Source organism: Brassica napus, chromosome C2 (genome assembly GCF_020379485.1).
Source record: "Brassica napus cultivar Da-Ae chromosome C2, Da-Ae, whole genome shotgun sequence".
NCBI lineage: Eukaryota > Viridiplantae > Streptophyta > Magnoliopsida > Brassicales > Brassicaceae > Brassica > Brassica napus.
This window is the reverse complement of record NC_063445.1, coordinates 3,827,650-3,842,596: the sequence shown is the minus strand read 5'-3', so window position 1 is coordinate 3,842,596 and position 14,947 is coordinate 3,827,650. Positions and strand designations below refer to the sequence as shown.

At 43.0% G+C, this 14,947-nt stretch overlaps 1 protein-coding gene and 1 non-coding gene across 2 annotated transcripts; both read left to right on the top strand.

The window, feature by feature from the left end:
* The first annotated feature begins 4,154 nt into the window (after positions 1 to 4,154).
* LOC106377788 (glutathione S-transferase T3-like) lies at positions 4,155 to 4,517 on the top strand. Its single transcript, XM_013818030.2, has one exon. It carries the CDS (start codon positions 4,155 to 4,157, stop codon positions 4,515 to 4,517), a length of 363 nt encoding a protein of 120 aa, XP_013673484.2.
* A 10,053-nt stretch (positions 4,518 to 14,570) lies between these two features.
* Positions 14,571 to 14,677, top strand: LOC125582710. The gene has a single exon (XR_007320166.1). It is a non-coding gene; the product is annotated as a small nucleolar RNA R71 (small nucleolar RNA).
* The last annotated feature ends 270 nt before the right edge of the window (positions 14,678 to 14,947 follow it).

Here is a 14,947-nt window from a genome sequence, read left to right as displayed (position 1 = left end):
TTGTCTCAGAAGGCTTTGCGTTTGCTTGTCCTTTACACACACTTGGTTAGAATCAAACTCAAACGAGCATGGATAGTCATTGGTGAGTTTAGAAACAGACAAGAGTGACTTAGTAATCCCGGGACAAACAAGAACATCTCTAAGAGGAAGAGAGGTACCTGACGTAGAAGCTATGTCCGCAGAGCCAACGTGAGTAATGGGTAAGAAGTTACCATCTCCAATGATAACTGCATCGTTTCCTTTGTAAGGTTGACTGTAGGCTAGATGATGTGGCGAGTTGGTTATGTGAGAAGTGGCTCCTGAATCGGCAAACCATTCTGCCCCAGCATTCTCAGAAACATCGGTGATGCGCATAGCTGCCAAAGCAACTGGCAAGTCCTCCTCTTGATAAGTGTTGTTGAACCTATGCCAGCATCTTAACGCACTGTGTCCATAGCGACCACGACCACAGATCTGACACGACGGTCTTTCATCAGACGAGATTGACGATGCAGAGGAACCAGAGTTAGACATTGGAGAAGACAACTGCTGATGGAAACCTCTTCCCCTCGTGGAGAAGGAACCACGGCCTCTGTTAGCTCCGAAACGTCTATTAGACTGACCTCTTCCTCCTTGGTTGTAGTACCCAGCTTGATAGTTTGTTTTCTGAGTATTAAAAGCCATATGAGGAGAGACGTCTGTGGGAGCATTGTACCTTTGGATGCGAGCATCGTAGCTGTGAAGACGCGGAACCAGATCTTCCAAGTTAGGATTTGGCATCATGTCCACAGAACCTTCGATGCTTGTTATGAGAGGTTCATAGTCCTTGCCTAAACCCTGAAGAGCCGCAAAAATTTTCATCCTTTCCGGAACAGGACTTCCAATCGAAGCCAACTGGTCACAAATAAGCTTAACATCAGTGAGATAGTCTGTCATAGATCTATCTAGCTTGGCCACGGTCTGTAGCTTGCGCTGGAGTTCGAACAAACGTGACGACGTGGGACGGTTGTAGTGCTTGGCTAACGCATCCCAGATCTGGTGAGAGGTTGAGCAGGAGACAACAAGGCTCTGTATGTCTTCTGAGAAAGAACCAAGCAACCAAGACTTGATAACCTGATCTGTTTGGAACCAAGTGTGATAGTCAGGGTTTATAACAGGAGTTGTAGATCCATTGATTCCTGGAACGGCGAGAGTCTCAGGTGGTCGAGGCGTAGCTCCGGTAACAAACCCTAAGAGACGTTGACCGTTGAGAAATGCTTCGAACTGATTCTTCCACAACAAGTAGTTTCTTTCTGTGAGCTTAACAGTGATTGAGTTCACTATCTTTAGTGAAGGAGGTGAATAGAGTTCAACAGCTTCCATGGCTCTGATACCATGAAAGTGTAAAGAAATAAGATTCTGAAACTGAGATTTCTATTTCTTGCTTCTTTTTCCCTCTCTCTCTCTTTACAATAGATTGAGATTGCTTAAATAGAAACCAATGGAAGCCCTAGTTCCTATTACACATGTTATCATCCTTCTTCTCCAAGAGATCCTAAGGCCGAGAATGAGTTGTACAATCCAGGACCACTTGGTGATGTCATGACCTGCTTTCCCTTTCTTTTCTCTTCTCTTGCTCTGTCTTTGTCGCAGAGAGCCGTTGAAGAGGTTTGATGATTTGCTGGAATGGGCTTCAGTTGTTGGGCTTGAGACGGTTGGGCTTGAGATGACTTGCCAATAGTCTCTAGCATCCACCGTTTCAGGTACAACATATGTCTCCTTATAGCCTTCTCTATCAATCACACGGTCATCTCTGTGATATCTTAGAGATAAGAATCAACCAAACTTGTTTTTAAGGAATGGTGAAACACATTTCTAACAATATTTAACCTTGTGTTGGCTTTGGCTGTGCAGTGCCCATAGCGGTTTACTTCTTCACGCTTCCCTTTCCGTACCTTGGAGTCGCATCTGCACTTCCAACAGGGTTTGTGGCAGGCACAGTCATCCTCGTACTGGGCATGCTTCTATATGCGTGGACACCATCATCTCAAACTCCCGATTCGGTTATCCCCTCCTCGCCCCCATCAACTTAAACGGGCAGGAGGAGGTTGATTTTGTAGCTTTGTTTGTTTGTTTGTTATTTTTCTATCTCAATCTCATTGTATGTAGCATCTGTCCTTTTTTGTCAATCAAGGAATAAGTTAGCTCATTATTTTGTAACAACTATTGACGGCTTTTTAGTTTGCTATTTGATTCGTATTCTTTCTGTAACACTATGGTATATAGGTTGAGTCCCCTAGGACAATCAGCACAGTAAAGAAGAGCATACTTCGCTTTAGAAAAGCGGGGTTGTCTATTTTACTTTGGTTTATTTCATAAAAGTTTCCGAAGCAATAGATTGAGTTGCGGTCTCGGTTCTTCCCCAAAAAAAGTTCGGCTTTCAATGATTCTCTATCATTCATCTTTCTTCAACGGTTCATTTGCTAGGATGTTTATGGGTTGATCTTGTCTCGGTTCTCTATCTTGTTCAAGTTAATTGTTTAATGTTAGAGCTTCCGCATCGACGGTTTATAACCGGATCACGGGCTCGGGATCCTAGGCCCATTCGATTAAAAAAAAATGTTTATTGGGTCTAATATCGTGATCCGTCTCTTGCGGGTGAACCCGTATGATACGGGGTCAAGCCACGCGTCGATAGCAGAGTGGACACGCGAGTCCGCGTGTAGACGGAGAAAAAAAGGGATTCGCGATAGATTATTCATTTTCACTTCTCTCTTCTAAAGCTAGGGTTTCGTTCTCTCCCTGGCGATTTTTCGTGCGACGCGATAGCCGGATCATTTTCTCTTCTTTCTTCGATCTAATCGACGTCGTACTCTCTCGTAGACGATCTGAGGTGAGTATCCACTAGTTTCACCGATTGATTCAATCGTTTGGGGTCGAAAGCGTTTTAGGTTAAAAATCGATTTAGGGGTTTTGATTTATGGTTTTGGGGGTTTTGTCGTAGGGTTCGAAATCGAAAAAGGGGTATAGATTTCTGGTTTAAAATCGTCATGCGGGTACGTTTATTTGGGATTTGTAATCGATTTAGTTTATAGTTAGGGTTCTAAAAGGAATCGTTTTTTCTGATGCAGATGGATCCCGCAGCAGAGATAAGAGATTCAAAGAGGACAAAGGAGTACATCAACATGCTCTCTTCTGTGGCTGATTCAGAGTACGGGAATCCGACAAGGTGTCCCTGTGGTGGCAGTATCATTCACGAGGTTCGTGGGAAGGACGACTACGACACTCTTCCTGGGAAGCGGTTCTTCACCTGCAAAAACTACGAGGTACAGTTGTTCTTAATTGTATTTTGAATTTTCTATTTTTTAAACGAGATTGATTATTGATTCAATTTTTTTTTTCTTCTTACCAAGGCTGATGGGTTTCGTTATCGTCAGCCTTGGGTCATTGGTGTCGAGGAGCAGATCGAACGCCTCACTAAGCGTCTGGAGGAGGTGGAGGTGGAGGTGGTGATAAATTGGGTGTCGGAGGTCAATAACCACATTCAGAGACTGGAGGTAACTAGATTCTAATTTGATTTCAATTTTGTAAAATATTTCTTAATTTTTTATGCATTGACTAACACTGTATGATTGTTCTTTCATGTACAGGCAGAGGTTGATAACCTCACTGGGCAGGTTTATAACCTCTCTATGCAGGTTGAGGTCTTGGAGAAGTTCTGCTTCGACTGAAAACAAAAGGTAACCCTTACTCTACACTGGTTAACTACAGTGGTAGCTAGCTAGAGTTTAACCACACTTAGTTGAGTTTTAAAAATTATAGGTAGTTGCGTATTCAATGGTAGTGAATGGTTGTGTATCAAATCGGTGTAGTTGAGTTTTTAAAATTTATTTGATGTTCATTCAATGATATCTATGTAGTTATACCTATGTTGTACTTGTTATAAAGTCATTAAAACACACACACCAAACACTAAAACAAGTATAGAGTAATTAAAACACACACAACAAACAGACACACGAAAAACCAAACACACACACCATACTTAAACTAGTTTAATCAATGCTTGGTAGTTAGACAAACACACACACGTAATCAATTTGTTATACTTTCTAACACTAAAACTAGTATTAAAACATAGGCATGATCCACATCTCAAAACACACCAAACTTTTAAAACTTCTATCTAAAACTAAATGGAACCAATTTCCCTTAACTCTCACGGGTTCGTTAACCTCCTTGCCTCCGAAAGCAGTCAACCAATAGATATTGGTTGTTCTGAGGTTCCAAAACCTGCGGAAAGGCGGAAGTGGACAACCAAAGAAGATGTGGTGCTGATCAGTGCTTGGTTGAACACCAGCAAGGATCCAATCGTGAGTAATGAGCAGAAGGCTGGCTCATTTTGGAAGCGCATAGAGGAGTGTGTGAATGCAAGCCCTCTGCTCGTTGGTTCCGTTCCTAGGGAGTGGAGTCAATGTAAGCAGAGGTGTGGTAGGGTTAATGAACAGGTTTGCAAGTTCGTGGGATGTGATGTGTCGAGTTTTAACCCGATTATCTAACTGCAAGTGCACAGTAAAGTACGCAGTAGTAATGCGGGATCGAATCCACAGGGACCGATGATCACACGTAGAGTTGCAGACAAGTTAATAGCTACAGCGAATCAATATATATTTTTGATGGTTTTTATTTAATTTTCTTAGGTGTCACAAAACATAAACAAGCTGTAAAAAGATGATTTAAACGATTTGAAAACTATTTTAAAACAAACGTTGGGCATTGGGAATTCTCAGGGATTTCTTTTTAATCAAGATACAATTAATGGCAGACACAGGGATATATTAAGAACCGTCTAGAACTCAAACACGATAATAGAATTAACCTACTTCCGTAGCGCTAATTCTCTATGTTATAGAAATCTCCACACTAACTTCCGCTGAGTTTCAATTTCTAAACAAGCATTAAGAACAGGTTCAATATGTTCACAAAGCGCAATAACATCAACTTCCGAGGGTTAAGGACACTTTGCTCATCTAAAGTATTTTCGGAAGTTCAAACAATCACTTTCGGTGCATCAAACAATCTGATATCATGAACTAAGTGATCAATTCAGTTCAAGCAGTAAGAAATCCATTAAATGAAGAACCAAAACGTAATCCCTTAGTCTACACACGTTTTATGAATCAAAACATCAAGAAATCCCCTATGAGAACCCCTAAACCCAACTAGATGACTACTCACACATAACTAAGCAAGAACAACACGATTTTAATGAAGAAAACATGATAAGATTGTATTAAAACAGAGGAAAGGTTCAGAAGATCTTCTCCAAATGGTTTTGAGATGAACTCCTTTACAAATCTTCACAAATCACACAAAACAAGTACAAAACTCTCAAATCTCTCTCAAGAACTTGTAAATCTCCTTCTTGGTCGCCCCTGGTCTTTTCTGAGTCCCAAAGGTCGAGTTCCTCTGTCTATTATTGAGTGGAGTGGGTAAAAAGGAGTGAAAAGCTCGTTTGTGCGTGTGGAGCCCGTAGAGCGTGGGATCGGTCGATCCACATGGACCGGATCGGTCGATCTAGTGCATGAAAGCGTGGGATCGGTCGATCCACATGTACCGGATCGGTCGATCTCACGTCCTGTGCGATCAATACTTCTCATTCGGTCCATTGTTCGGTCCATCTTGCTTCTGAATAAATCCCGAATGCGTTCTTTTCTTGCAAGCTATCTAGTAACCTGCATATTACACTTAAGAACACCAAAACGCATCAAATAGACCAAAACATTAATTAAAACCGACCATTTAATTTCTCCAAAACGAGTTTAAAACCGTTAAAAACACGGAATATCAACTCCCCCAGACTTGAATCTTTGCTTGTCCTCAAGTAAAGAGGATTAAAATTCGGGAGCTCACTAACCCTCAGTAGACCTTACCTTGTGATTTCGCTAACCACTTAAATCAGAGACTGTCAAGGCATTCGTTCCAAATCCCCACCAAGACCGCGCAAACCTTTCCATATTTCAGACCTGCAAGTCTCAGTTTCAAGTAATCAACTCTTTACATTCATTAAAAAGGGCGTGACCTTTCCACCAAAGATATCTCCATCAGGTATAACGGGCTTGGTGTTTGGGAGGCTGTTTTAGTGTTTAATTAGGTGAGGCTCAAGTGTTTGTGGGTATCAGCGATAACAAAAAATGCAAAACATTATGCAAAATCGCTGGAGAAACCGAGTATATTGATAACCACGTTTTCGAACTGCTCAAGTCTCAAATGATCAAAACCCAACAAATCTCAAACTCTAACCCAAAATTTAAACAACGCATCATCTCTGGTACACAAAATAAAAATAAAATGTCTAAATCAAATCTACTGAATGAGATATAAACATGAACTTTTTTTTTTTTTTTTTTATTATTATTATTATTATTTTTTTTTTTTTTTTCAGAACGAAAACTTATACAAACCGAAATCGAATATATACACTGCGATGCAATCACACACTTACAACACCCAATTTTTCTATTTACACCTCTAGACACACAGGTCCGTGTCTAACCACCTAAATGTTCCGATCCTACCTAAGCAGTCGGATGAACCATGTCTACCCTAATCTCTCCATTGTTTTTGCACATGTATGCACATATAATCAGCGTGTAAGAATGCATGGAGATGAAATAAAAGGGTAAGGTGTAGGTGTGGTACCAAACTATTGATGAGTCTGGCCATTCAGGATTATTAAAGAGTGGTAAAATGTGGTAAAGAAAATCCTGAATGTGTATATGGTGTACCGTTTCCTGATGTTGATTCCTGGTCAAAAGAAATTAAATTCATTAATGGTCAAAAATAGTTGAGTCGATTACAATTCACCGAGACTTGATAAAAGATTTAAGGAGAGGTTGTTTGGTCAAGTGGTTCCTCGGTTTGTCTGCGCTAACAGTCCTGAAAAATGGCCAATATGAAATGTAATGCACAACACACAAGGAAATAGTCTAATAATCATCACATGGTCTGATAAAAATACGTAGAGAGTTTTTAGATTTTTTTTTTTTTTTTTTTTTTTTAAAACACAATCAAATCCGATAGAGTAAGAAAATAAAAGAAATAATAGCAATATGGTACATAAGTAGCATCCTCCCCCAGACTTACTTCACACCGTCTCGGTGTGAAAATAATTCCAAGAGAGATTACCGATCAGGCGTTGCGGTCAGTGCGCCTCTTCGAGCGCCTCTCCAATGCTCCATCATCATCAGAGTCCTCCGCTGCCTCAGGTCCAGCAGCGGTGTCGTGAGCGCCTGAGTCGTCATCGCTATCTCCAGAAACAGCTGGCTGTGATGCGCATCCCTTCTTAATGTTGCAGATTCCCTTCCACATCTTCAGCAGTATGGAGTTGTTGGTTTGATGGCTCTTGATGGACCAAGCGTTGATCTCAGCAGCGGATGCAGTAGCGGGAGGTGCTGGTGGCAGCATATACGGAGTGAAATCCGTGGGGAAAAGACTTTCCTCATCTTCAGGTTCCTCCTCTATATCATCATGTGGTGCCTGCTGGTGTGTCGATGATGATGCGACTCCTTTCTTCTTCAGTGTCGCGGGTCTGGTGCAGAGAGATGCAGGCGGTGGTAGAAATATGAGGGCACCTGGATCAGTCAGCTCGGTGATGGCGGTATCGGGTAGTTTGACAAATTGCTCTCTCCCTTGTGGGTCCTGGAACTGGTAGATATGAGGGGCTGACTTGTCGATGCTACCTCGCCAAGGGCCGGTGAGGTAGTGGCTGCTAATGAGTGCTCTCATGTCGAAAAAGTTCTGATGCATCCCCTTCTTATCCACCACTCTGTCAATAGGTGGAAGAAACACTCCACATTGCCTTAAGATCTGTGTGATAACCGCTCCAAACCCACATCTCTTCGTGTCTGAAACTTTGAAGTACGCAAGCTTCTCCGCGATCACAGCTCCTATGTTTATGTCCTTCCCGCTAACATAGGTAATGTCTGCGCCCTGAGGCCATAGGTGTCCAGCCCCGATGAACAGAAGAGCTAGCTCATCTTTTGTCACTGCAGCGGGTTCTGTCTTCCCATAGATAACACTGCTGATCACTCTCACTGCATATCGCAGAACAGGGCTACGAATTCTAGCTTGCTTGGCCTCTCGAGAGATGAAGTTTCCTGAAGCGATGAATTTCCAGAAATCATTGTGTTCCGGGAAGTCAGGAACACAAGATTGACGTCCTTTCCCGAACCCAAAGACGTCGCACAGCTGAAAGATGGTCATGGAGTGGAACTGCCTGTTCACAATGAAGGAGAACATTGCCTTATCAGCTACCGGGTTATCCTCGTCAGGATGGTAGAGGCGGGCTGATGCGAGGAACTGCCTGGTCAAATCAGCATAGCAATCACAGTGGAGATCGAAGATGTACCCCAGGCCAATCTTCTCGAACAAGGCTTCAATATCCTCGGTTATCCCCAATGCATCTGTAGTGTCTCTGTGAGCGAAGCGCGACGGACATATTTCCACTCCCCTCATCTGCTCGTAGAAATCATCATCATGTATATCCCACTGCTGGGTTATCTCTCGATTCGCAGGATGAGACCTATCCGTCTTTCGGAAATTGCCCTTTGTGCTGAGCCTAGCAGTCTGTACCGAGGAGCTCCCATGCTCACCCTGCTTCTTCTGTCTCTTAGGCATTATCTGCAAAATTAATTCATCAAGACCCAAGTAAGAGACAAATAGAAAAACACTCTTATAAAATCAATTCTGATCAATCCCCTAAACATGTAAAAATTTAGCACACATCTCTTCTCAAAACTCAAAATAACACATCAAACTCCATTCCAATTTTCGTTTTTCAATTAAAGTCCAAAATTAAAATTTTTATTTTTCAGTTCCAAATTCATAATTGCTTAAAGAAATCATGCTGCAAAATGTTAATCATCATGAATATTCAAGCATTTCATTCAAACAATTAGAATTTCAGTTTTAATTTGAACTTTTATCAACATTATGACCATTGGAAATTATTTCTCTAAAATCCCAATTCAACCCACGAAATTGGCAATCAAGATAACCCATGAGTATAATCATCACAAACAAACCATCCTAGATGCCATTCCATTTAGAATTCGGAGATTCCCCTACATCTAACCCTAGGGCGATTTTAGATTCTAAATTTAGAGAGTCATACCTGTGTCTTGATGAAAACTGATGGTAGAAATGGATAGAGCTTGAAAAACTAATGAGTTTCGCACCAAGAATTACAAAAATCGGATGAGAAATGAATGAAATCGAATTGGTTGTTCTTGAGAGGTTTGAGAGAGTTTGAGAGGAGAGGAAGATGAAATTATGAGTGTTTTGATCGAATTTTCGCGAGTTGGGTGTTTGTATGGGTGTTTTCCGGTTTAAACTAAGTGAAATTAAACCGGACAATACCTACCTTAGATCGACCGATCTGTTTCACCCGGATCGACCGATCTGTTTCTGAGATCGACCGTTCTACGTATCCAGGATCGATCGATCTATGCCTGATCGTGATACATGCCTGAAAATCATCTAAAAACACAACCAAAAATCAATTCACACAAGAAAACATAATCACAAAAGAGAAAGAAAATCAAACCATGTGGGTTGCCTCCCACTCAGCGCTTGTTTAAAGTCGCGAGCCTGACTATTTTGTTGTCCTTAGGCGAGATCGGGTTCCGATAAAGGAATGTTGGTTCCTTCTTCGGGTTTTGCATCTGTGAAGTAAGGTTTTAGCCTCTGCCTATTGACTGTGAATTTCCTCCCATTCTCTTCCAAGACAACAGCTCCATAAGGTCTAACCTCTGTGATGGTGAAAGGTCCGGACCAACGAGACTTAAGCTTTCCTGGAAATAGCTTGAGTCTAGAGTTGAACAGAAGGACTTTGTCTCCAGCAGCGAAGTCTCTCGGGATTATCTTTCTGTCATGCCACGCCTTAGTTCTTTCCTTGTAGATTTTGGTGTTCTCATAGGCGTTCAACCGAATCTCGTCCAGCTCGTTCAACTGAACCATCCTCCTTTCTGCAGCGGTTTTAATGTCGAAGTTCATCAACTTCGTTGCCCAAAAACCACTGTACTCCAATTCCACAGGTAGGTGACAAGACTTTCCATAGACCAGATTAAAAGGAGTGGTGCCCAAGGGAGTCTTGTAGGCGGTTCTATACGCCCATAAGGCGTCATCAAGCTTCACAGCCCAGTCTTTCCTTGTTTTGCCTACAGCCTTCTCCAAAATCCCCTTGATTTCTCGGTTCGATATTTCAACCTGCCCACTTGTCTGAGGATGATAAGGTGTAGCTACCTTATGCTTTACTCCATGTTTCTTCAGCAGTTTATCGAACGTCTTGTTGATGAAGTGAGAGCCTCCATCACTAATAACCACTCTCGGGATCCCGAATCTTGGAAAAATGACTGTCTTGAACATTTTCTTGACAACACTAGAGTCATTTGTCTTGCTGGCTACTGCTTCCACCCACTTGGAGACATAATCAACCGCAACCAGGATGTACTCATTTCCATAAGAAGATGGGAAAGGGCCCATAAAATCAATTCCCCATACATCAAAAACTTCAACTTCAAGGATGAAATTTTGGGGCATCTCATTTCTCTTACTGATGTTGCCCTTCCGCTGACATGCATCACACTTTGAGACAAACTCATGGGCGTCTCTGAAAAGTGTAGGCCACCAGTAACCAGCCTGCAGGACCTTAGAAACCGTCTTGAATGTTGCAAAATGGCCTGCGTATTCTGAACTGTGGCAGTGGAAAAGAATCCCTTGCATCTCATTCTCCAGAACACATCTCCTGAATAAACCATCTGAGCATCTCTTGTAGAGGAAGGGATCATCCCAGTAGTAGTGGTTCACATCTCTCATGAACTTCTTCCTCTCATACCCCTTCAGGTTCGGTGGTTCAATTCCAGCACATAGGTAGTTTGCAAAGTCTGCAAACCATGGGAGATCATCCTGAATTTGTCTCATGACACAGCAATCAGCCTGATCCAAATACTCATCTTCCAGCAAGGTGATCACATAGACATTCTCCTCGGGTAATGTATCATCCAGTGGTGTTTCAGCTTCCACTCTCATTCGGGAAAGATGATCTGCCACTCCATTTTCTGCTCCTCTCTTGTCTCTGATCTCAATATCAAACTCCTGTAGCAGTAAGATCCACCTTAAGAGTCTCGGTTTAGCATCTTTTTTCGTCATCAGGTACTTCAAGGCTGCATGATCTGTGTGCACAATTACTTTCGAGCCCACCAAATAGGACCTGAACTTCTCGAAAGCATAAACTACTGCCAGCAACTCCTTCTCAGTGGTAGCATACTTGATTTGAGCATCATCAAGCGTTCGGCTGGCATAATAGATCACATGGAGTTTCTTGTCTTTTCTCTGCCCCAAAACAGCTCCAATCGCGTAATCACTTGCGTCACACATTATTTCAAATGGCAAGTCCCAATCTGGTGGCTGCACAATGGGAGCACTGACTAGAGACTTCTTGAGAATCTGAAACGCAGCGAGGCAGTCAGCATCAAAAACAAACTTCGCTTCTTTGCACAGCAGACGGGTGAGTGGCCTCGCTATCATAGAGAAGTCTTTGATAAACCTCCTGTAAAACCGGCATGTCCCAGAAAACTCCGAATATCCCTCACTATCCTAGGAGGCTGTAGGCTGGTCATAACTTCAATCTTTGCTTTGTCAACCTCGATACCCTGCTCTGATATCCTGTGACCCAAAACAATGCCATCTTTCACCATGAAATGGCACTTCTCCCAATTTAGCACCAAGTTCTTCTCCTCACATCTTTCCAGCACCTTGCACAGATTAGCAAGGCAGTCGGTAAATGAAGAACCGTAGACTGAGAAATCGTCCATAAAAACCTCCATAATGTCCTCAATAAGATCAGTAAAGATCGACATCATGCATCTCTGGAAAGTGGCAGGAGCATTGCACAATCCGAAGGGCATTCTCCTGTAGGCAAAAGTACCGTATGGACAGGTGAATGTTGTCTTCTCTTGGTCCTCTGGATGAATGGGTATCTGAAAGAACCCGGAGTAGCCATCGAGAAAACAGTAGTAGGGGTGGTTGGCTAGTCTTTCCAGCATCTGGTCAATGAAAGGAAGTGGGAAGTGGTCCTTCCTTGTGGCTGAGTTTAGCTTCCTGTAGTCAATGCACATCCTATGCCCTGTGACTGTTCTGGTAGGAATCAGCTCAGCTTCTCATTTGTGATGACAGTGATGCCACCCTTCTTAGGAACCACATGAACCGGGCTCACCCAAGTGCTGTCTGAAATTGGGTAGATCACCCCTGCACTCAACAGCTTTAGAATCTCCTTTTTCACAACTTCCATCAGTTTGGGATTCAGTCTTCGCTGGTGCTCTATGGACGTCTTTGACTCATCCTCCAAGTGAATCTTGTGCATGCAAAGATCTGGAGAAATACCTGTAATATCATCCAAAGAGTACCCCAATGCTTTTCTATACTTTCGCAATTTTGAAAGAAGCAAAGCGGTCTCCACATTATTCAGGTTAGCACAAATAATAACAGGATATGTGGAATTCGGTCCCAAGAATGCATACCTCAGCCCAGCTGGGAGGGCTTTAAGTTCCACCTTTGGAGCATTCTCCTCACTCCAATCTGGTTGGGAGGATGACGGTTTGACGGTTTTATCGGTGCCTGAGTCTTCAAGGCTGACATAGGCGACATGCTTCTCAATCGGTGAGGCTGAATCCAAAATCTCAGAAAATCCAACCACTTCTTGGTTCATGAACCCGAACTCACTCTCCCTTTGGGTCAATGCGACTTGTAGAGGATCATCAGTGTGCAACTCTTCATCCATTTCCTCCACCAGTTCAGTCAATGTATCAACCCAGAAAGTCTGTCCATCAATAGTCGGATTTTTCAGCACCTTCTCCACATTGTATCTCATCGCCATGTCTCCTAGACGTAAGTCTATATGCCCATTCTGTACATCAATCATGGCTCCAGCAGTAGCTAAAAACGGTCTGCCCAAAATGAGAGGATCTTTAGGTTCCTCTTCCAGCTCCAGAACTACAAAATCGGTAAGCACATATCCCTTTCCAACACCAACAGGGATGTTTTCTAGTACACCGACTGGTCTTCGCACTGATCGGTCAGCAAGGACCAAGGAGATCCTTGTAGGTTTGTAGTTCGTCATGCCTAGCCTCTCAGAGACAGAGAAAGGCATTAGGCTCACTCCTGAACCCAGATCGCAGAGACTCTTCTCAAAGGTAAGTGATCCAATGCGGCATGGTAGAACAAATGCTCCGGGATCTTCACGCTTTTTAGGCATGACATTTTGTAGAACTGCGCTACATTCCTCATTGAGCATCAACACACCACGCTCTAGGCTCATCTTATCGGTAAGAATCTCCTTCATGTACCTTTTAAGAGAAGGTACCATCTTCACCGCTTCAACGAATGGCAATCTCACATGTAACTCCCCAACAAGGTTCTTTAGCTTCTCGTACTCACGTTCTTTGATCTTCTGCCTTGGTCTGGATGGGTATGGAGCCTTAGGAACATAAGCAGGAGGCGCCACATACACCTCTTCAGGTTCAGAGGAATTTGGCTTCGTTGGCACGGGATCGGTCGATCCAGATGGACCGGATCGGTCGATCTCCTTCCCCTTGGATCGGTCGATCTGTTCCTTAGATCGGTCGATCTCTTTCTCATTCGATCCCTCAATCGTTTTTCCACTCCTAAGTGTTACAGCATTCACAAACTCCTTGGGATTCGTCTCTGACTTCCCTGGTAGAAATCCAGGTGCTGTTCTGCTGCTGGAGGCGGTTTGAGCAACTTGCTTTTCCAAAACTTTCAAATGGGTGTTCAAAGTTTCAAACTTCCCATTAAGCTCTCCATACATGTTATCCACCTTGGTGTTTATCTCTGCAGTGCTATTCTTCTGACCTTCTAGCACCATTTGCAGCATCTTCTTAATTTCGTTATCCTGAGAAGACTGTGACGAAGAGGCATTCCCTTGATTCTGGTAGTTGTTGTACTGCTGCCTTTGCTGAAATCCTGAGTTGCCCGAGTTGTTCCCCTGATATTGATTTCTGTTCTGATATCCTTGGTTGAACACACTCTGGTTCTGATTCTGGTTCTGCCTATTTCCTGCCTGAGGGTAGGACTGATGTTGTGGATTCTCCACATTGTTGCTCCGGTAAGACAGATTATTTTGCTGATTTTGACTCCATCCAAGGTTCTGATTGTAGCCTCTGTTGTAGTTTCCTTGACCACCAATGTAGTTCACATCAGCTTGCATATCATCTGAATCATCACCAACAGTTTCTTGTGAGGAACGATAGCCTTGCTCCTCCACAAATTTCACAGATTTCTGATCTCTCTTGAGAAGCATCTCAATCTTGGCATTCAGCTCATCTATCTTCTTGGATTCATAACCAACACCCTTCTGGCTGGTGTCAAACCTTGACTTGCGGTTTGCTTTGCTGGATGACAGGTTGTTCAGCAAGGTGTAAGCTTCTTCAACAGTCTTGGTCATGAAATCACCATTACTTGCTGTGTCCATGGCATCTTGACTCTCTTCATGAACTCCATTATAGAAAATGTTCAGCAAGCTCACATCAGTGTAACCATGGTGAGGGCAGTCCTGTGTGTACTCCTTGAAACGCTCCCAAGCCTCATGAAAGCTTTCTGAATCAAGCTGCTGAAAGCTTCCAATTCTGCTTCTCAGATATGTGGACCTTGACTTGGTGAAGAAATGCTGTAGAAAAGCAGCTCTTGTCTCTTCCCATGTAGTAAGAGATCCTGGAGGGATGGACTTTAACCATCTGATAGCTTTATCAGCTAAGGAAAACGGGAACAACCTGCATTTCAAAGCGCCTTGAGGAACTCCATTATGTCTGCTGGTGTCACAGACTCGCTCAAAATGCTCCAAGTGATACATCGGGTCCTCAGACGGGTTTCCATGAAACGGATTTTTCTCCACCAAATTAATGAGACCAGT

Bases quoted from the DNA above. Each gene is read 5' to 3' on its own strand.
- LOC106377788 (XM_013818030.2), top strand. From the start codon at position 4,155: ATGGAACCAATTTCCCTTAACTCTCACGGGTTCGTTAACCTCCTTGCC.